The following is a 20792-nucleotide window of genomic DNA, read 5'->3' on the forward strand; positions in this document are numbered from 1 at the left end:
AGCCTCTGGCCGGGGACCGGCCCCCCGCAAGGCCGCAGGCAGCGGCTGGGAAGGTCGGCAGCTGGACGCGGCGACGCCGGGAGGGCAGGAGAGGAGCGGGCCCAGGAAAGCGGTGGCCAAATATGGCAGCCGGGCTGGCCGCAGAGCGCGGAGCGAAAGCTGAGGACCGGCGGGTAACACGCTACAGACGGAGCCCGCGTCCGCCATCTACTTCCGGGATTTAAAACCGGTTTCCGGAAGCCAGGACGGCGTCCCCATGACAACCGACGTTGGGTCTTGGAGGTGAGAGTGCTTGAGGAGTGGGTGAGGTGACCGGAGTCGGAATTTGTGTTGTTACTGTTTCGGGTGGTTTTTTTGGTTTGGGGTTTTTTTTTTTTTGCCAAGGCAGCCGCATTTTGAGGTGGATTGGGAAGGACTGGGAGGAAAGCTGCCCTGGGGACAAAGGGAACGCGGCAGGGAGCGGTGGACAGACCGAAGACGGCTCCGTTACCTCGCGAATCTCTGCCCCCCTAAAGCGGAGGCGACGGGCCTCCTTCCCGTAGAGTTGGCGGCGGGCGGGTCTCTGTCACGGATCCTCACGACAGCCCGCCGCGGTGGCCCGTGAAGTCGTGGTTTAGAGCGCGGGCTTTGGTGTCATCCCCCCGCTGTGAAGCCAGGCTCTGCTCCCCTGCGACCCGGAGGCACGACCTGAACTCTGACCCTGGGTTCTTGCCTGTGTGGCGGGGGGCTCCTTCTTGCCCACCTTGCAGAGTAGTTGCGAGGATTAAAGGAAATTGTCCTGGTCGCCAAGTGGACCATGGTGCTGGTAGTAGGTGGTAGCTGTCCGCTCAGAGAAAGTGCCATCACGCAGCCACTAAGGTGGGACTTCTCCACCAGGTGAGGTGGATGCGGTTCCTTAACCTCTCAGAGCCTCTGTGTGATACGGGCATTATATTCACACAAACGGCTGCTTCTCAAGATGGGTGTAGGATTAAGTAACCTGATGAATATAAAAGGAGCTTGTAAATTGTAAAACATTTTGCAGCTTAATTTAATCTCATCCTCTTAACACCTCAGAGCTTTGGAAATTTGTTTATAGATTTGACCCAGCTGGAGGGGTCACAGGACACCTGCAGAGCAATTTCTGGGCCTTGGAATATATGAAAGTAAAGGCCCAGCCCCCCTTATCTGGTGCCGCTGTGTTGCCACCCCCTTAAACACAGAGCTTTGCAGGAGAGCATCATTTCCTCTGCGCTGCCTGCACCACTTCCCACTTCTGCGCCAACGTCTTTCCCACCAAGTACATATCAGCCTGTTACATGAGAGGCAGCTCTGGGCATTGGTTAAAAGCACAGACTCTGGACCCAGGCTGCCTGAATCCCAATCCCAGTTCTGCCACTGCTACTAGCAGTGTGACCTAGGACAAATTATTTTCTCTCTCCAAGCTCAGTTGTCCTATCTGTGTAATGGTAGAGTAATAATAGTGTGTCTTCTACTTCATGGGGTTATTGTGAGAGTTACAGAATTTTAGTGCTTAGAATAGTCCCTGGCAGGGGTGCCTGGCTGGCTCAGTCCGTGGAACATGTGACTTGATATTGGGGATCAGTGTCATGAGTTTGAGCCCCATGTTGGGTGTAGAGATTACTTTAAAAAAAAGAAAAAGGAATAGTCCCTGGCATACTGTAAGTGATTATATAAAGGTTTGCTGCTGCAATTAGTATTAGAATTAGTATTAACTACACGACTACACAGTCACTCTTTGTAGTGCTCCTAGATTCCTTTGAACTCAAAAGTGGAAAGAGCTCTGCGTTGGGGCGCCTGGCTGGCTCAGTTGGAGGAGCATGTGACTCTTGGTCTCAGGGTCATGAGTTCAAGCCCCACGTTGGGTATAGAGATTACTTAAAATGAATAAATTAAAACTTAAAGAAAAAAGAAAGCTCTGCATTTAGAAGTTTCCAGGCATGCAGAAAGTTTGAGGATGAAGGTCCCTAGGAATGACTAGTTGGGTTTTTTGGGAGGTGGTAGTGGTTTTGGTCATTGATGTATCCCAAGCAGCTAGAATGGGGCCTGGCATGTAGTAGGTCCTCAGTAAATATTTACTGTACTAATGAATTTCTAACCACCTCTCTCTCTCTCTCTCTTTTTTTTTTTTTTCCTTTTTGCCTTGACAGGCCCTTGTCTTAGCGCAAGGAAAACAGCTCCGATTTGAGGAACTAGTGCTTCTCCCTCAGTGGTGGGGAGAGAGCCCAGAGCTGTCTTCTGGGGAACTGTGGAATGTGCCCCTGGGGGGCCCAATAAAGCAGAAGGAAGATGCTCCAGACCAGTAACTATAGCCTGGTGCTCTCCCTGCAGTTCCTGCTGCTGTCCTATGACCTCTTTGTCAATTCCTTCTCGGAGCTACTCCGGATGGCTCCTGTCATCCAGCTGGTGCTCTTCATGTGAGTTCAGTGGGTGGGACTGGACAGCTGAACCCAAACAGTTTGAAAGCCCTGGCGATTGTGATTTAGCATTTTAAAGTTATTAATGGAGAAATTTTAGGGAAAATAAAATTTCATGTATCTTGGATACTCCACAGACATGTCACAGATCCTGTATTTATATGCTTCTAATAAGGGTCTGGGATCCAGGGAGCAGTCAGAGGGTTATTTTCTCCATCTGTGAGTAGAAGTATTGTCTTACATTGCCATGAAAGAGGATTACAGAATGGTGAGCTCAAAGGGCAGTCATATCTGTTATGTATATGGGATGGAAGCTGTTGGCATTTTTCTTCCACAATGATTTATAGACTCCACAAGGCAAGTTATTAACAGAAAATCAGTCTTCGACACTGTCTTCCTTCATTCAACAAGTGTTCATTGGCCTGCCAGACAGTGTTCTCGGTACAGTAGTAAAGCTGACAATTTCCTGCTCTCACAGGATTTCCACTCAAGTGGAAAAAGACAATGAATACATTTTTTTAAAGATAATTTTGAATAGTAACAAATGTACAGTGGATGGAAAGCGGATGGGGCGGAGAGGGGAGGGCTCCTTGAGGCAGTGGGGTTAAAGGAGGGTTTCAGAAGAGGAGACATTGGAACTGAGACTTGAATGGCCCTAAGACACCGGCCGTGCAAAGATCAAGGGAAAGGTGTTGCCATCTCTCTAGGTGGAAATGTCTGGCAGGCCCAGGTTATGTGACAGGCGGGGCTGGCTTTTTCTGGATATAGGGAAGAAAGCAGCTTCTCCTCCCAAGTGTCTAGAAGGTTAAGAGCACCAGAGCAGGAAAGCTTTGTCTGTCGGCTGCACCTCACTGATGGGGCCAGCAGGGAGTTCGAGACTCATGTCATTTGGGACCCAAAGCCCATGCCACTGTTGGGGGGGGGGTGGTTTCAGGGGCCTAGAGCACAGGGAAGGCCAGACTTCATGGTGTCCCTTAGGACTTAGGGCCAGCTCTTGGGTTGTCCCACAGACCTCCATTTAGTGGTGTTTTGTTTGATGTCTGCAGCATCCAGGATATCGCAATCCTCTTCAACATCATCATCATTTTCCTCATGTTCTTCAACACCTTCGTCTTCCAGGCTGGCTTGGTCAACCTCCTCTTCCACAAGTTCAAAGGGACCATCATCCTCACAGCTGTATACTTCGCCCTCAGCATCTCCCTTCATGTCTGGGTCATGGTAAGAGCGGAGCTCTGAGTTCCTGAATCCTTAAGGGGCTAGAAGTATCTTTTTTCTAGGAATCCAGCCTCAATTTTTTACATCTCACAGAAACCTTGACAGGAAATAGGTGTGTTGGTGGTGAATGAACGTGGTGCCGCCTGGGCTTGGGCAAGTTGCATAAGGCGCTTCTGCCCAACCTTTTGCGTTAAAGAACTGCCTTATCCAAGAGTCAGGGGACACTTCTGGAATATTCTGTTCACCTTTGCCCCAAAACAGTCCTGGTAAAACAGGAAGGTGACTGTGTTTCATCATTAGCTGTTTGGGCAGGTGGGTGTTGGGACAAGGTATTCTTAGACATTGGTGTCCCATGGGAAATGGCCAGGCCAAGAGTGTCTTGGTGCTGCATTTAGAAGTTTCATCTAAAGGTGCTGACACGGCCTCACAGCAGATCCCAGTTTTCATGGTTCAGATTCTCCTGCTTCACGAATTATTCCATCTCTTTGGGTATTGCCTGTGTTTCTCATACTCATTTTGATGGGACACATTAAAACCTCAGGGTTCTCTAGTCACTTCTCTACTAAAGCCACCTTCTTAGACTGAACCTTCCATTAAGTCGCCCTTGTTATTCCACAGAGAGAAGTAGAGCTCACGGGGAAGAAGTAGCAGTGCCAGAGTCTCTATAGTGCTTCCTGAAGAGGATTGTCTCTGCTCTGGTTCTTGGGGCCAAAATAGGTCCTGGCTTTGTACTTTGTACTATAAAGCTGTTAATCTGATTAAACCCTGAGTGCACTAAGCCTTTATCTGACAGGAACTGAGCCTGAGATCTGCAAGGAAGGACAGTGACCACACTGAACTGAGATAATGTGTATCACTTCTCCTTGGAAAAGGCTATGGAATGGGGGCACCTGGGTGGCTCAGTCATTAGGCGTCTGCCTTCGGCTCAGGTCATGATCCCAGGGTCCTGGGATCAAGCCCCGCATCGGGCTCCCTGCTCCGCGGGAAGCCTGCTTCTCCCTCTCCCACTCCCCCTGCTTGTGTTCCCTCTCTCGCTGTGTCTCTCTCTGTCAAATAAATAAATAAAAATCTTAAAAAAAACAAAAAAAAGGCTATGGAATGAAAGGGAATAAATAGCTTAGTTCAAACTTTCTCCTTCAGGGTTAAAAGGATAGTTCCTTTCTACAGAAAAGGGAGTTTGAATCTCCTTTGAAAAACTCCTTGGGGTTGTGGGAAGAAAGAAGGAGGGTGAGATTAGCCTAATTTGAAACCAAGCGGCATTTCTGCAGCTAACCGAGTTGGAGATTCTAGGGCCTCATCTGGTCACTAACCTTCCCCTGTCTACTCATGTCTCCTTCAGAACTTACGCTGGAAGAACTCCAACCGCTTTGTCTGGACAGATGGACTTCAAACGCTGTTTGTATTCCAGAGACTAGGTAAGGACCAGAGCAACCTCAGGCCTCCCTTCGGTGGCACCCATGGCTCAGGCAACTAAGGGCCGCGATCCTGGCTTTCCCAGTCCATCACTGCCAGCATGGGACGAGTAGAACAGCCATGACAAGAACAGGAGGGATGATGGCCAGCTGCCCTTGCAAGGGAGTCCCTGGGAAATCATGAGGCAGGGCCCCTCCGCCTTGTTAGGTTGTGTTCTTTTTTTTTTTTTTTTTTTAAGATTTTTTATTTATTTATTTGACAGAGAGAGACACAGCGAGAGAGGGAGCACAAGCAGGGGGAGTGGGAGAGGGAGAAGCAGGCTTCCTGTAGAGCAGGGAACCCGATGCAGGGCTTGATCCCAGGACCCTGGGATCACGACCTGAGCTGAAGGCAGATGCTTAACGACTGGGCCACGCAGGCGCCCCGTTAGGTTGTGTTCTTAGCCTGAAACGGATATTCAGGAGCATCCCTGACACTTCTTTCCTGCATACTGCCCACAGCAGCGGTGTTTTACTGCTACTTCTACAAACGGACAGCTGTGAGACTGGGCGATCCTCGCTTCTACCATGACTCGTTATGGCTGCGCAAGGAGTTCACACAAGTCCAAAGGTGACCACTTCTTGTCACACTGATGGATGGATGCCTTTCCTTCCTGACAGAGGCTATGTTTGTGGCTCTGTGGGGTGGGCGTCGGCCCTATGCATAGGAAGCACCTTGACTTTCCTAGGACAGTCTCAGGCCACTTGTGTTCAGCAGTCAAGAAGGAGGATCTTCCCTCTTGCAAATTAAAGTGTTTCCCAATACAGGCTTCAGTACATAACCCTCCCCAGCCTCCACCTCGGTTCTGCCCCTTTTCCTTTCCTGCTCTCTGTCCTTCTTCTCACACAAGGCTGTGAGGCTTGATCCTTGGGAAGCTGTCACTTAGCCTGGTACAGGAGGGGCTCCTGGCACCTGCTTTCTTTGCACCAAACATAATTAATGGATGCAAAGAGTGACATTTCTGAGCTCCTGACTGATCACACTGTAGACATTTAGATTTTATACCCAAGGTGGGTGTTTTTTACATTTTATAAATAGGAAATAAATTGAATTCTTTTTCTGTAAGTGGTAGAGTCTGTTTGTGTAGCTAGATCTCTTCGCAGATAAGAGGCATATCAAGTCCTGGCCTTGGCATTTACTTGACCCAGTGGGCAGCTTGAGCCACAGAACAAATAAAGATATTTATTGAGTGCCGTTATGAGTACGAGCTATTTTTGTAGAAATTCAAGATGCAATCTGATGCCCCACCCCAACCCTTGGAGTTCCAGACTGCTTTTTTTTTTTTTTTTAGGGTTTTATTTATTTATTTATTTTAGTTGAGAGAGAGAGAGAACATGTGTGCATGTGTGCATGTGCGCCTGGGGACAGGTGGGCAGGGGAGGAGTAGAGGGAGGACAATCAAACTCCGCACTGAGCAGGTAGCCCAACGTGGGGCTCGATCTCATGACCCTGAGATCATGACCTGAGCCGAAGCCAAGAGTTGGACGCTTAACCAACTGAGCCACCCATATGCACCTGGACTTCCATGCTTTATTCAGCACAGAGCCCTTAACTGCCCTCAGAAGAATAAAAATGTTCCTTAGCCTGTTTTGGCAAAAGAAATTTTTAAAATTCATATGCCCATGGTATCAGCTTTCTTTTGCTAGAATAATGTGTAATAGACCACCACCAAACTTCAGTGGCAGGTACCAATAAATAGTTACATGGCTTTTGAGCCTTGGGGTTCATCTGATTGGGCTGGTTCAGGTGATTTCTGCTGGGCTTGCTCATGTGTCTGTGGTCATCTGTGGGTCAGCCAGGCAGCTGTGATGATCTTGGGATTTGGGGCTTTTGGCTAAACTAGGCTGGTCTCAGCTGGACTGACTGGGCTGTCCTGGTTCTCCTGAGTCATCGTCCAGAGGACTAGCCTGGGTCTGTTCACATGACAGTGGTAGAGGAGCAGAAGAATGAGCTCCATTGTGCAATCTTAACTTCAAGCCTTTACTTGTATTGTGTCTCTTGGACTCCCATTGGTCAAAGCAAGTCATATGACTGAGCCCAGAGCCCAGGTGGGAAAGCACTACAAAGTGTCCTGGTAAAAGGCGCAGATAGACGGAGGGCCATTAATTCAGTCTAACCATGTCAGAAAGTTGCTCTGTAAAACTCATCATTCAGAGGCATTTTAGCACAGGGGTTGGCAAACTTTTTCTATGAAGCTCCAGATAGTAAATATTTTAGATTTTGAGGGCCATATGGTCTTTGTTGCAACATAAGCATACCTTGCTTTATTGCGCTTCACAGGTACCGTGTTTCTTACAGATAGACAGTTTGTGGCAAATTCATGTTAAGCGAGTCTGTCGGCACCATTTTTTTCAACAGCATTTGTTCGCTTCATGTCTGTGTGTCACATTTTGGTAATTCCGCAACATTTCAGACTTTTTCATTGTGATTATATGTGTTATGGTGCTCTGTGATCAGCGATCTTTGATGTTGCTATTGTAATTATCGGGGGCACAATGAAGCGCACCCATGTTAGTTAGCAAGTTTAGGCTATAGATGTTCGGCGTGTTGTTGTGATTCCACCGACTCGCTGTCCCCTGTCTCTCTTCCTCTCCTCTGGCCTCCCTCTTCCCTGAGACACAACAGTATTGAACTTAGGCCAGTGAATAACCCTACCATGGTCTCTGAATATTCAAGTGAAAGGAAGAGTTGCATGTCTCTCACTTAAAATCAAAAGCTGGAATGACTAAGCTTACTGAGGAACACATGTCAAAAGCCAAGATGGAATAGCCAAACTGTGGAAAGAGCCAAGATGTCCATCGACAGATGAATGGATAAAGAAGATGTGGTATATATATACAATGGAATATTATGCAGCCATCAAAAGGAATGAGATCTTGCCATTTGCAACGACGTGGATGGAACTGGAGGGTATTATGTTGAGTGAAATAAGTCAAAAAGAGAAAGACATGTATCATATGATCTCACTGATATGAGGAATTCTTAATCGCAGGAAACAAACTGAGTGTTGTTGGAGTGGGGGGTGGGGGGGACTGGGCGATAGACACTGGGGAGGGTATGTGCTCTGATAAGCGCTGTGAATTGTGCAAGACTGTTGAATCTCAGATCTGTACCTCTGAAACAAATAATGCAATATATGTTAAGAAAAAAAAAAAAGAAGAAGAAGAAGAAGGTAGCGGGAGGGGAAGAATGAAGCAGGGGAAATCGGAGGGGTAGACGAACCATGAGAGATGATGGACTCTGAAGGGCAGGCAGGGTTCTAGAGGGGAGGGGGGTGGGAGGACGGGTTAGCCTGGTGGTGGGTATTGAGGAGGGCACGTTCTGCATGGAGCACTGGGTGTTATGCACAAACAATGAATCATGGAACACTTCATTTAAAACTAATGTTGTAATGTATGGGGATTAACATAAGAATAAAAAAAAATAAATAAATAAAAAAAAAAAAAAAAAAAAAAAAGCCAAGATGGGCTGAAAGCTAGGCCCCTTGGGCCAAACAGTCAAGTTGTGAATGCAAAGGAAAAAAAATTAGAAGCGCTGCTCTGGCATTCACACAAACAAAGTAAAGCAGCCTTGTTGCTGATATGGAGAAAGTTTGAATAGAAGATCAAACCAGCCTCAACGTTCCTATAAGCCCAAGCCTAACCCATAGCAAGGCCCAAACTCTTCAGTTCTGTGAAGGCTGAGAGGGGTGAGCAAGCTGCCCAAGAAAAGTCCGAAACTAGTGGAGGCTGGTTCATGAGGTTTAAGAAAAGAAGCCATCTCCATAACATACAAGTGCACAATGCAGCAGCTGCAGCAAAAAGATTAGGACTGGGGACACTTGGGGGGCTCAGTTGGTTGAGCGACTGCCTTCAGCTCAGGTCATGATCCCGGGGTCCTGGGATCGAGCCCCACATCGGGCTCCTTGCTCAGTGGGGAGCCTGCTTCTCCCTCTGCCTGCCACTCCCCCTGCTTGTGCTCTTTCTCTCTGACAAATAAATAAAATCTTAAAACAAAAGTTACAACTCACTGAAAGCTCAGATGATGGTTAGCATTTTTTAGCAATTATTTTTTATTTTTTATTTCATTTTATTTTTTTAAGGATTTATTTTTTTAGAGGGAAAGAGAGGAGGGGGAATGGGCAGAGGGAGAGGGGGAGAGAGGATCTCAAGTCAACTCCCCACTGAGTGTGGAGCCCGACACAACACAGGACTGGATCCCACCACCCTGAGATCATGACCTGAGCCGAAACCAAGAGTCAGACACTCAGCCAACTGAGCCACCCAGGCACCCCAGCAATTATTTTTAATTAGGTATATATATAGGTATATGTGTAGGGGTTTTTTTAGCCATAAAGCTAGTGAACACTTAATGGACTATAGTATGGTGTAAACACGACTTTCATGTACACTAGGAAACCAGAAAATTCATTTGACTCGCTTTATTGTGGTATTTCTTTACTGTGGTATTCTGGAACCAAACCTGCCATACCTCAGGCGTGCCTGTGGTCCACTTCGGCATCATAGTGTGAAAGCAGCCAGAGGGGCGCCTGGGTGGCTCAGTCGTTAAGCGTCTGCCTTCGGCTCAGGTCATGATCCCAGGGCCCTGGGATCGAGCCCCACATCGGGCTCCCTGCTCCGTGGGAAGCCTGCTTCTCCCTCTCCCACTCCCCCTGCTTGTGTCCCCTGCTTGTATTCCCTCTCTTGCTGTGTCTCTCTCTGTCAAATAAATAAATAAAATCTTTAAAAAAAAAAAAAGAAAGCAGCCAGAGATGATACGTCAATGATATGGATGCAGCTGTGTTCTAATCAAACTATTTAAGGACACAAATTTGAATTTCATATCATATTCATGTGTCACAAAATATTTTTCTTTAGACTTTTTTCAACTATGTAAAAATGTAAAGCTATTCTTAGCTAAAGAGCTGTGCAAAACAGGCTAGATTTGCCCCAGGCCATAGTATACTGAGCCCTGGTTTAGAGGCCTAGAATAAAGTTCTGGAGAAAGAGAGACTATATAGTTAATCAGCTGTGCTGTCAAGATTTTAACAGTTATTAAAAAAGAAAAGGTACAGTGTTCAATAAACTGTGTAAGGCCCCATATCCTATAATTGGAACAAGTGATCTAAAAAGACCTAACAGGGGCGCCCGGGTGGCTCAGTCGGTTGGGCGGCTGCCTTCGGCTCAGGTCATGATCCTGGAGTCCCGGGATCGAGTCCCGCATCGGGCTCCCTGCTCGGCGGGGAGCCTGCTTCTCCCTCTGACCCCCCCGCCCATGTGCTTTCTCTCTCTCTCTCATTCTGTCTCAAATAAATAAATAAAATCTTTTAAAAAAATAAAAAATAAGAAGACCTAACAAAGCAACCATCATCTATACTTACTATACCCTCATCTATAAAAAAAAAAATAGCCCAATTTTGAACTTTTCACAAAAGCTTATATAGGAATATTATATTCCCCTTTGCTCACAACAGTGCAGTTTTTTTGTGCCCCGGAATGAATCTGGCCTAGATTGTTCTCTATAGTGTTTGCAGCTAGTGAGTACAACCAAATGCCTGTTTCCTTAAAATATTTGTGGCACTTTGGGGCCCTGTGGAGATCTGGGATGTGTGTGTGTGTGTGTGTGTATTTACTTTCTTTAATAGTTAATATATTCATGTGATACAAAATTCAAGTTATTAAAAGGTTTATGCGATTAATTTTCTTCCTGCTATATCTCAGCCACTGAGTTCCTTCTCTGTGCCCTCCCTGACAATCTACATTTACCTGTATACTTCTTACAGATAATATAACATTTCAGAAACATTTTTACCAAAAACAGACATACAGTTTGCCACCATCCTCTCCCAGTTGTTTATGTCAAACCTTTGACAATATGTGTATATATTTTATATGCAGCCGTGAATATGGGGAATATGCCATAAAACAGTTTGCTTTTCCCCCACTTAGCAGTAGGAATGTGTATTTATTTATTTATTTATTTATTTATTTATTTATTTATTTATTTTTCTTTTTAAAGATTTTATTTATTTATTTTGACAGAGAGAGCAAGAGAGGGAACACAAGCAGGGGGAGTGGGAGAGAGAGAAGCAGGCTTCCCACCAAGCAGGAAGCCAGATGTAGGGCTCGATCCCAGGACCCCAGGATCATGACCTGAGCCGAAGGCAGATGCTTAACGACTGAGGCACTCAGGCGCCCCAAGGAATGTGTATTTAAGATGAGATGTTAAATTAACTCCCTGGGGACAGTGAGCGAAAAGCAAAGCATTTCACAAATGCTTAGAGACTTTTAATAGGATAGAGTTGCTCCTGGCTGACCAGTGCTCCAGTTAGTAACTAGAAAAAACAGATAAAATGCCTTGGGCTCAGTTCATGATCCCAGGGGCCTTTCTTAAGGGCCTCAGAGAATTACTGAAGGAAAGAGGATTGGGGGACCTAAAATTCTAAAGTAGGGAGATTCATAGAGAAGTGAGCTGACAGTCTGCAGCAGATTTTTGCCTGGGGGCATTTGCTGATTCTGGGTTTGAGCAAGAAGCTAAGAATCCAGGCGTTGCCCAGATGGAGGGTTATAGCCAGGAAACAGAAGCTGAGCCGGGTTGTCTGACAACACTGGAGAAACAAAACTGAGGGCTGGAGGAGGCTTAAACACAAAACAATTACCTCCTCAAGATATTTACCAAATCTTAGGGCCAGAGGTTATCAAAAGCTAAACCTCAAAGCTCTGAAGAGCAGAACAGAATTTTTGGCAGATTTTCGGTGCTGATAATTAGAATTCAGGACCCACCAGCCGGAGGGAACCAGTGAACAGATAAAAAGCTCAGGACTCCTTACTAGGAACAAGATGAAACAGGTAGACTGACACTTATCAAAATTGCAGTGCAGCCTCAAACCATCTAGTTCCTGAGCAAGTTAAGGTGATCAGTCCCCTTCTATCTGCCCTTCAGAGAAAGGAGTGGAAGAAAAAACATCTAGAGACACTGTATTTTTTATACACAATTTCTGGATCTAGTAATAATTACTGGCAAGTCAAGGGATAGGCCCGTATTATTTAAAACCAGGGTAAAAGTAAAAAAATAGAAACAGGTGATCCAAATATTGGAGAAAGTAGACAAGGAGTTTAAACTATGATTGATATGCTCATGAAATAGAGGAAAACATGGAGGACGTAGATAAAATATTTAAACTATACCTAGGGATTTCTAATAATGGCTGAGATCCTATGGGAATGACCCCTCCACAGATAACTGTAAAGTCTGGACATAATATGAAAAACAGCTCCTTGAAGATACTGGAGAATGAAGGGAAAGTTTGATGGGCATTCCACACTCTAAAGAGGAGAATTATGCAGAGAAATTTCCTTATTTTTGCTGCTTGTAACTTGGCAGTAGGCAAAGTGGCATGTACGTTTGCTGTTGGAAAATCCCAGTGCCAGAGTACTGAGTGAGGGCAACTGAAGGCATGGGAGAGATGAGAATCTCAGAAGGGAAGAAGCCAGAGGTGGGAATCCCCAGATTCTGTCTGCCCACATCTCTGCCCAAGCCCCGCACCAACGCATGTGCAATGCAGACTCATGGCAACTCAGCTAAAGACAGAAGATCTAGACTGAGATTGGAGCCCGCCACCCAGTAAGTGTGGCCTCAGGTGTGTATCCAACCAGGCTGATTACCTGATGCAACCAAAGGAACATTAGTCTTTGCAGACAAGGAACAGAAACCAGAGTCTCCACGCTTTAACATTCAAAACTGACATGGAGGGGTGCCTGGGTGGCTCAGTTGGTCGAGCGTCTGCCCTGGGCTCAGTTCATAATCCCAGGGGCCTGGGATCCAGCCCTGCGTCGGGCTCCCTGCTCAGCGGGGAGCCTGCTTCTCCCTTTCCCTCTGCCTGCCACTCCCCCTGCTTGTGCTCTCTCTTTCCCAAATAAATCTTAAAAAAAAAAAAATACACAACCGAGGGGCACCTGGGTGGCTCAGTCGGTTAAGTGTCTGCCTTCAGCTTGGGTCATGATCTCAGGGTCCTGGGATCGAGTCCCGCATCGGTCTCCCTGCTCAGTGGGGAGTCTACTTCTCCCTCTCCCTCCGTGTGCTCATGCTTTCTCTCTCTCTCTCTCTCTCAAATAAATAAAATCTTTTCATTAAAAAAAATAAAAATAATTTTTAAAAAACTGACATGGACATTGAGATGAACCAGATATGGGAATTAACAGACAAGGATATTAAAGCAACAATGAAAATACATTCTCAGCAAAATGATAGGTGACCTCAGCACAGAAGCAAATGATTTTTGAAAAACAGAAATTCTGGAAATAAAAATGACAGCAACTGGGAATTTTTGAATTAAATGGATGGATTTAACAGCAAAAGCAGAGATAACAATGAGTCAGTGAACTAGAAGACAGATTAGTAGAAATTACCCAAGCTGAAAAACAGAGGGGAAAAAAAGATTAAAAAAAAAAAGCTTCCACAGACTAGTTATATCATATCAGACAGTCTGACATATGTGTAATTGGAGTCCTAGGAGGCAAAAAGAAGGAACAGAGCAGAAAAAATATTTAGGGAAGCAATAGCCAAAAGTTTCCTTAATTTGATGAAAGAGAGATTTGTAGATTTAAGATAGTGCACAAACCCACCTTGAGAAACACAGAAAGGCCACCGCTAGGACATCCTAGTCAAATCATTTAAAGCTAAAGGCGAGAAGGAAATCTTGAAAACATCAAGAGAAAACAACACACCACACAGAGAGGAATAACAATTGAAAGCTAGCTTCTCACTAGAAACTGGAAGCCAGGAGAGAACATAACATCTCTAAGATGCTAAAAGAAAAAGGAAAAAAAAAAAAGGTCATCAGAATTCAGCATTCACCAAAAATATACTTCCAAGAATGAAGTTGAAATAAAGACATTTTCAGATTAAAGAAAACTCAGGGAATGAGCTGCCAACAATCCTGCATTACAAGAAATGCTACAGGAATTCTTTGGCCTGGAGGAAATAGTAACAGACAGATGGAAACTCAGATTCTCAGAAAGGAATGGAGCACAGCAGAAATAGTGCCCAGTTAAATAGAAAGACTTTTTGTCTTTTTTCCTATTAATTTCTTTATAACATATAAGAGTGTAGAATGCAATTTTTTCCCAAGTACACAGAATATTGACCAGTATATACCATAAAACAATTGGGCCATAAAACAATTCTCAATAAATTTAAAAGTGTAAAGAGTATGTTCTTTAAAAAAAAAAAAAAAAAGATTTTATTTATTTATTTGACAGACACAGCGAGAGAGGGAATACAAGCAGGGGGAGTGGGAGAGGGAGAAGCAGGCTTCCCGAGGAGCAGGAAGCCTGATGTGGGGCTTGATGCGGGGCTCAATCCCAGGACCCTGGGATCATGACCTGAGCCGAAGGCAGACGCTTAAAAGACTGAGCCACCCAGGTGCCCCTAACGAGTAGTTCTTTGACAATAATGGGATTGAGCTCAAAATCAGTAACAAGATAGCTAGGTGGTTCAGTCTAGGTCCAATCAGGAGACAGAAACCATACAGTAATTTAAACATGACAAGTTTACTATAAATTAACTATAAAGTTATGGCAAAAGAGTAACTATAAAGATGTAAAGAGAATTCTCAAAAGGTACCTGAGGGCTGAGGGAGAGTACCCAAGAAAGGACAAACTTGGCAGGGTCCCACCCTAAGACTGGGGTTCAGACCTCACTGCAGCCCTCCAGGACACAGGGGAGCCAAGGCTGGTGAGCAGGTGCACAGGGAGCGTAAGGGCACCACCCGCAGGCACCAGGCCCAGAGTCCACAGTATCCACATTGGGCAGATCCCCGGAAACAAGCTTCCAGGCCACAGGTGAGCCAAGACTGTTGGGAAGGTGACCAAAGGTGTGCGCACGAGGCATGCAGTGCATGACCGCCACACAAAGCATGGAGGGCCACGTGAATCAACCCTCCCGGGGGAAGAGCCGAGGTTGGTGAGCAGAGGTACAGAGGGAGTCGGGGCACTGCTATGGGCACGTGGTGTCCATGCCTGGGGGGCTCTGGGACAAATGGTCCGGGGCATAGGTAAAAAAGGCTGAGGGTGCAGGTGCAGAGAGTCCGGGAGTAGCCACAGGTGCAAGGCCTGGAGCATGCAGCATCCCTCACGGGGAGGGCCACCACAAAGTAGTCACCGGGGCTGGACCTGGTCTGCAAGGTTGCCGGGGGATTGCCTGCTCCTGGCGCGGAGATGGAGCAGAGCACCGGCCCCCGCATGGTCCCTGACATCCCCGTGCACAGGCACTGCTGACAAACCATGGCACCGGAGCAAGGAAAAGCAAACCAGAGCTCCCTGCAGCAGAGAAAACAAGTCCTTTCCTTCCTCGAGTGTCCTTCCAGTGCCCTCTACTGACAAAGCTAACATCAGGCTCACTGTAAGGAAGAAATGCTGAGACCAGTCCATTATCAAAGAACAGGTACTAAAGGGTGAATCTGGAGCCAAGAGGCAAAACAGAGATAACAGAATCCATCTTCTTGGCTACTCAGAATCCATACGTGCTCTTCTATACATATTTGGACTTCCCTATCAGTTATATTCCTGCCAATAAGATATATCTATCCTTAAAAGTGATGTTCTCACCCTTCTCCCAAATGAGAAGACACAGTCCTAATACTCACTGTATCCAGAGCTGGCTATAGTAATTACTCCACAATTTTAGTCATGGTTCCATGAAATATTCTACTACCTAAAGATTAAATTATAAAGTTGACCTCCCACAATTTGTACATAAAACAAAAAGGGGGGTAAAAAGAAGAAAATGGTCAGTATAGACAAATATACATACAAGAATCAAAGAAACACATGCAAAGCTACTACAGTCCTCGTTTTTGTAACTGGTTATTTTTGTAAGTGGTCACAGGGTCATAGCTGACATCCATGGCTTCCTTCTTCAACTACCCATTCCATATTTCCCTTGTCCTCAGCTGAGATTCTGGGGCTCTGGGCTCTTTACCTGGTACAGTAACCCAAACCCTCATTCTAAAAGACCTTAGTCCTTAATCGCCCTGCTTTGGGGGAAGCATGGGTGTACTGAGAGGTGCTTCGAGAATCCTCTGGGCTCTAGACACAGTCTTCCTCAACCCCATTGTGTAGCAGCAGTGGAATTTTCCCTTGAGAATCAGCATCAATTACTTCACCCAGTCGATTGGACCCCCTCCCTTTGCCCAGTGGTTTAGTGGCATAAGGGGCCCAAAATGGCCAGGTGGCAGTCCCTTCTTCCAATTCCATGGTACCATTTTTGTGTCCCTTTGCGGAACATTCCTCACTTGAGAACTAAAATCTCCAAATCAGCAGGCTCCAGTTTTTCAGGATAAGAGGCAAAAATTCTGTGAGTGGGTAAGGTGTAATAGGACGAGTCATTCCTACTCCCACCCCTTGGTTCCTGGACCCACGTTATGCTCGCCAGGGGGATGACAGCACCATATAAATGGTCTCCCATTCAAAGAAGTACTTCGTTCTGTAAAGCAACCCTCATTATTTCATGGTGTTGTCTCCCACGTGGTGCTAGAACCCAGTCTTCAGTAAGCTGTTCCACTTTTCAAGGAAGCCCCCTGGTTCCAGGAGAAATATGTGTGGGAAGACCTGTTAATTCCGTGGGCATAAGCCCATTGCCACACTTCCTCCACTGTGAAATGAGTAGCTTGATCAGATGCGATGTTGTACGGAGTAAATGGTATACGTGGTGTCCTGGGAGGGCCCCAGGAAACGACACCCCAGGGTGTGGGTGAGCCAAGGCCGGTGGGCGGGGATGCAGAAGAGTCAGGGCACTACTGCAGGGTGAGATCTGGAGCCTCTGGTATCCGTATCAGGAAAGCTCTGGGAAACAGCCCCTGGGGTGCTGCAAGCTGAGGCTGGTGGGCAGGATACAGAGGGATCCTGATGCACTGCAGGTGTGAGGCTGCGGCAAGGTGAGCACCAAACCTGGGCCGAAGCTGGAAGATTGCCGCGGGGCCCTCCACTCTTGGCACACATCCAGTGGTGTCCCCCCAGTACACATCTCTGACAGACTGCAGCAAGAGCAGAGGCACACTGGAGCCACGAAAACCCCTTTTCTCCTGCAGTGTCCTTCTAGCATCCTCTTTTTTTTTTTTTAAGATTTTATTTATTTATTTGAGACAGAGAGAATGAGAGACAGAGAGCATGAGAGGAGGGAGGGTCAGAGGGAGAAGCAGACTCCCCGCTGAGCAGGGAGCCCGATGCGGGACTCGATCCCGGGACTCCAGGATCATGACCTGAGCCGAAAGCAGTCGCTTAACCAACTGAGCCACCCAGGCGCCCTGTCTAACTTTTTAAAGAAAGATTTTATTTATTTATTTGAGACAGACAGAATGAGAGACAGAGAGCATGAGAGGGAGGAGGGTCAGAGGGAGAAGCAGGCTCCCCGCTGAGCAGGGAGCCCGATGTGGGACTCGATCCTGGGACTCCAGGATCACGACCTGAGCCGAAGGCAGTCGCTTAACCAACTGAGCCACCCAGGCGCCCCCTTCTAGCATCCTCTTATCACCGAGCTCACTATACGGGAGAAATGCTTCAAGTCCAGTCCACTATCACAGAATAAGTGCTGAAAACTGAATCTGGAGCTGAGGGGCACTATACCTATAACTGCCACACGGGGAAACCACTAAATATTTAGCAATTAAATAATACACTTGTAAAGAATGCACGGGTCAAAGAAGAAATCATAAGGAAATTAGACAGTACTTTGAACTGAATAATAATGAAAATCAAACATTAAAATGCCTACGATGTAGCTTTTTACTAGAAAAAAATATTTAAAATCAATGGTCTTGGGGCGCCTGGGTGGCTCAGTCAGTTAAGCCTCTGCCTTCGGCTCAGGTCATGATCCCAGGGTGCTGGGATCGGGTCCCGCATTGGGCTCCCCGCTCAGCGGGGAGCCTGCTTCTCCTTCTGCCGCCGCTCCCCCTGCTTGTGTTCCCTCTCTCTCTCTCTCTCAAATAAATAAATGCAATCTTTGAAAAAATATTAAAAAAAAAAAACAAAATTGGGGTGCCTGGGTGGCTCAGATGGTTAAGCGTCTGCCTTCAGCTCAGGTTATGATCCCAGCGTCCTGGGATCGAGCCCCGCATTGGGCTCCCTGCTCGGCAGGAAGCCTGCTTCTCCCTCTCCCACTTCCCCTGCTTGTGGTTCCCTCTCGCTGTCTCTCTCTCTGTCAAATAAATAAGTAAAATCTTAAAAAAAAAAAAAAATCAATGGTCTAAATTTTTACCTTCAACTAGAAAAAGAGAGCAAAGTAGAATAAAACCAAGACCAGAACTAAAGAGAACATGGACAAAATAATAAAGAGAAATATATAAAACCAAAGTTAATTCTTCAAAAAGTTGATAAATCTTTAGCTAGAATGATCAAGAAAAAGAGAAGACACTATTACCAATATTACAAATGAAAAAGGGAATGTTCCTATAGATCTTACGCATATTAAAAGGATCGTAGGGTTATTTATAGACAATTTTACATCCCCATGACTTATTGTAGAACTGGAAGTTTGTACCTCTTGATCCCCGTTACCCATTTTGCCCCTCCCACCCTCCCACCTTCCCCTCTGGCAACCATCAAATTATTCTCTATCTAGGAGTTTTGTTTGTTCATTTGTTTTTTGTTTTGTTTTAGATTCCACATATAAGTGGAATCATATGGTAATTTGTCTTTCTCTGACTTGAATTTCATTTAGCATAATATGCTCAAGGTCTATCCATGTTGTTGCAAATGGCAAGATCTCATTTTTTTAATGGCTGAGAAGTATTCCATTGAATATATATACAGCACATCTTTCTCCAGTCATCCATTGATGGACACTTAGTTTATTTCCGTATCTTAGCTATTATTGTGAATAATGTTGCAGTGAACACAGCAATGCATATATCTTTTCTTTTTAAAAGATTTTATTTTTGAGAGAGAGCGCGCGCGAGTGCGCAAATGAGCGGGGCGGTGGAGGGAGGGTTGCAGAGGGAGAAGCAGACTTCCTGCCGAGCAGGGAGCCCAATGCGGCACTCGGTTCCAGGACCCTGAGATCATGACCTGAGCCGAAGGCAGACACTTAACCCACTAAGTCACCCAGGAGCCCCGCATCAATCTTTTCAAATTAGGGTTTTGTTTTCTTTGGATGAATACCCAGTAATGGAGTTACTGGGTCATGTGGTACTTCTATTTTTAATTTTTTGAGGCACCTCCATGTTTTGTAGAGTGGCTGCATTAAGATACATTCCCACCAACAGTGCACAAGGGTTCCCCTTTCTCCACATCCTTGCCAACATTTGTTATTTCTCATCCTTTTGATAATAGCCATTCTGACAGGTGTGAGGTGTTATCTCATTGTGGTTTTGATGTGCATTTCTCTTATGATGAGTGATGTTGAGCACCTTTTCATGCGTCTGTTAGCCATCTGTAGGTCTTCTTTGGAAAAATGTCTGTTCATGTCATCTGCCCATTTTTTAATCGGATTGTTGTTTTGTTTTGTTATTGAGCTGTAGAAGTTCTTTATATATTTTGGATATTAACCCCTTACTGTATATATGACTACACTGTAATTGCTCCTTCCCCCCAGGGGCCCTGGCTTATTAGCTGCTTGCTTACAAAGGTGCTGAGCCATTACCCTGGGCTCCTCAGATGTGGCATCATCTATTGTGTGCACCGCTTTCTGGGCTCATTGTCACTCAGAGGACTTGGGTGCAGGGGAACCATGCTGACATTCCTGCTGCTTGGGGGGCTAGGAGCAATTCAGTCTTACCTCCCCATCTTAGCTCCCCGTCACTAAAGAAAACCTTCAGCTTGCATTAAGTTCTGCCAAGGGGAAGCACAAGCGGAGATAGGAAGGCAGAGGAGAGGGGAGGGAAACAAGGTTGGTGATGTACCCACCAGCTTCTCAGATTCTCCCACCTGGTGGGAGGGCTTCTCCATACCTCTCTCCAGGGGCATGGAATTGCTTCTGCTCCTTCCCCTTTATGCCTAGAAGAAAAAAATTCCCGCCCCACCTCCAATCCCACTAGCGAGGGGTACAGCACTGTCCTTGAGGGTTAGTCACTCTATTCAAATTACCTGTTTCCTGCCCTGCCAGGACCGACTGCGGGTTAACAGGCATGTCAGCCTGGGCCCACTGCAAACCCCTTTTCTTTCCACTCCCCTGCGGGAAGTGATTACTCCAAATGGTATTCAGGCTTCAAAACCCAGTTCACAGGCCATCCCTTGGAAACTTCTTTCAATTCCCACCCAGGAGTACTTTGGCCTCTCAACTCCCCTGCACGCTCTGGGTCACGTGGTGATCACGTTTCCTCTCTGTGTCTTCTCGGAGCTTCTTGGACGGAGCCTCCAGTTCTGACGCCCTTTGGTGCCCGCTAACTACCTGGTACCTGCTAACCCCCACCCGGCATTTGCAGAGCACCATCGCGCAAACCGTTTCTCATTGTAAGACCGTTGTTAGAAAAGAGAAGCGTGGGGCTAGGGCCTATTTACTAATCCTGTGGTCACGCTGCCACAACCGACCACTTCGGCCAACGCCCTGTCACCCGGGGTTGGCGAGCCCGAGAACGGCCCCTGCCCCGGGGCCCCGCGGACGACAGCCTTGCTCCCCGCCACTGCTCCCCCAGGCTCAGCGAGCCGAAATCCCAGCGGCGGCGGTCTACGCCCGCGCTCCTCCCCGCGCACGCGTGGCCGGCCTCGCGCGGGCCCCGGGCCCTGGGAACCATAG

The 20792-nt window shown here is 46.5% G+C and overlaps 1 protein-coding gene across 1 annotated transcript; it reads left to right on the forward strand.

Moving 5' to 3' along the window:
• The first annotated feature begins 156 nt into the window (after positions 1 to 156).
• Positions 157 to 6269, forward strand: TMEM138 (transmembrane protein 138). Its single transcript, XM_035012975.1, has 5 exons — positions 157 to 282; positions 2151 to 2417; positions 3464 to 3635; positions 4972 to 5047; positions 5546 to 6269. The coding sequence occupies exons 2-5, from the start codon at positions 2290 to 2292 to the stop codon at positions 5656 to 5658; spliced, it is 489 nt and encodes a 162-aa protein (XP_034868866.1). The 5' UTR covers positions 157 to 282; positions 2151 to 2289; the 3' UTR covers positions 5659 to 6269.
• The last annotated feature ends 14523 nt before the right edge of the window (positions 6270 to 20792 follow it).

The sequence above is a fragment of the Mirounga leonina genome, unplaced genomic scaffold (genome assembly GCF_011800145.1).
Source record: "Mirounga leonina isolate KUSES-001 unplaced genomic scaffold, KU_Mleo_1.0 Mir_166, whole genome shotgun sequence".
Lineage (NCBI taxonomy): Eukaryota > Metazoa > Chordata > Mammalia > Carnivora > Phocidae > Mirounga > Mirounga leonina.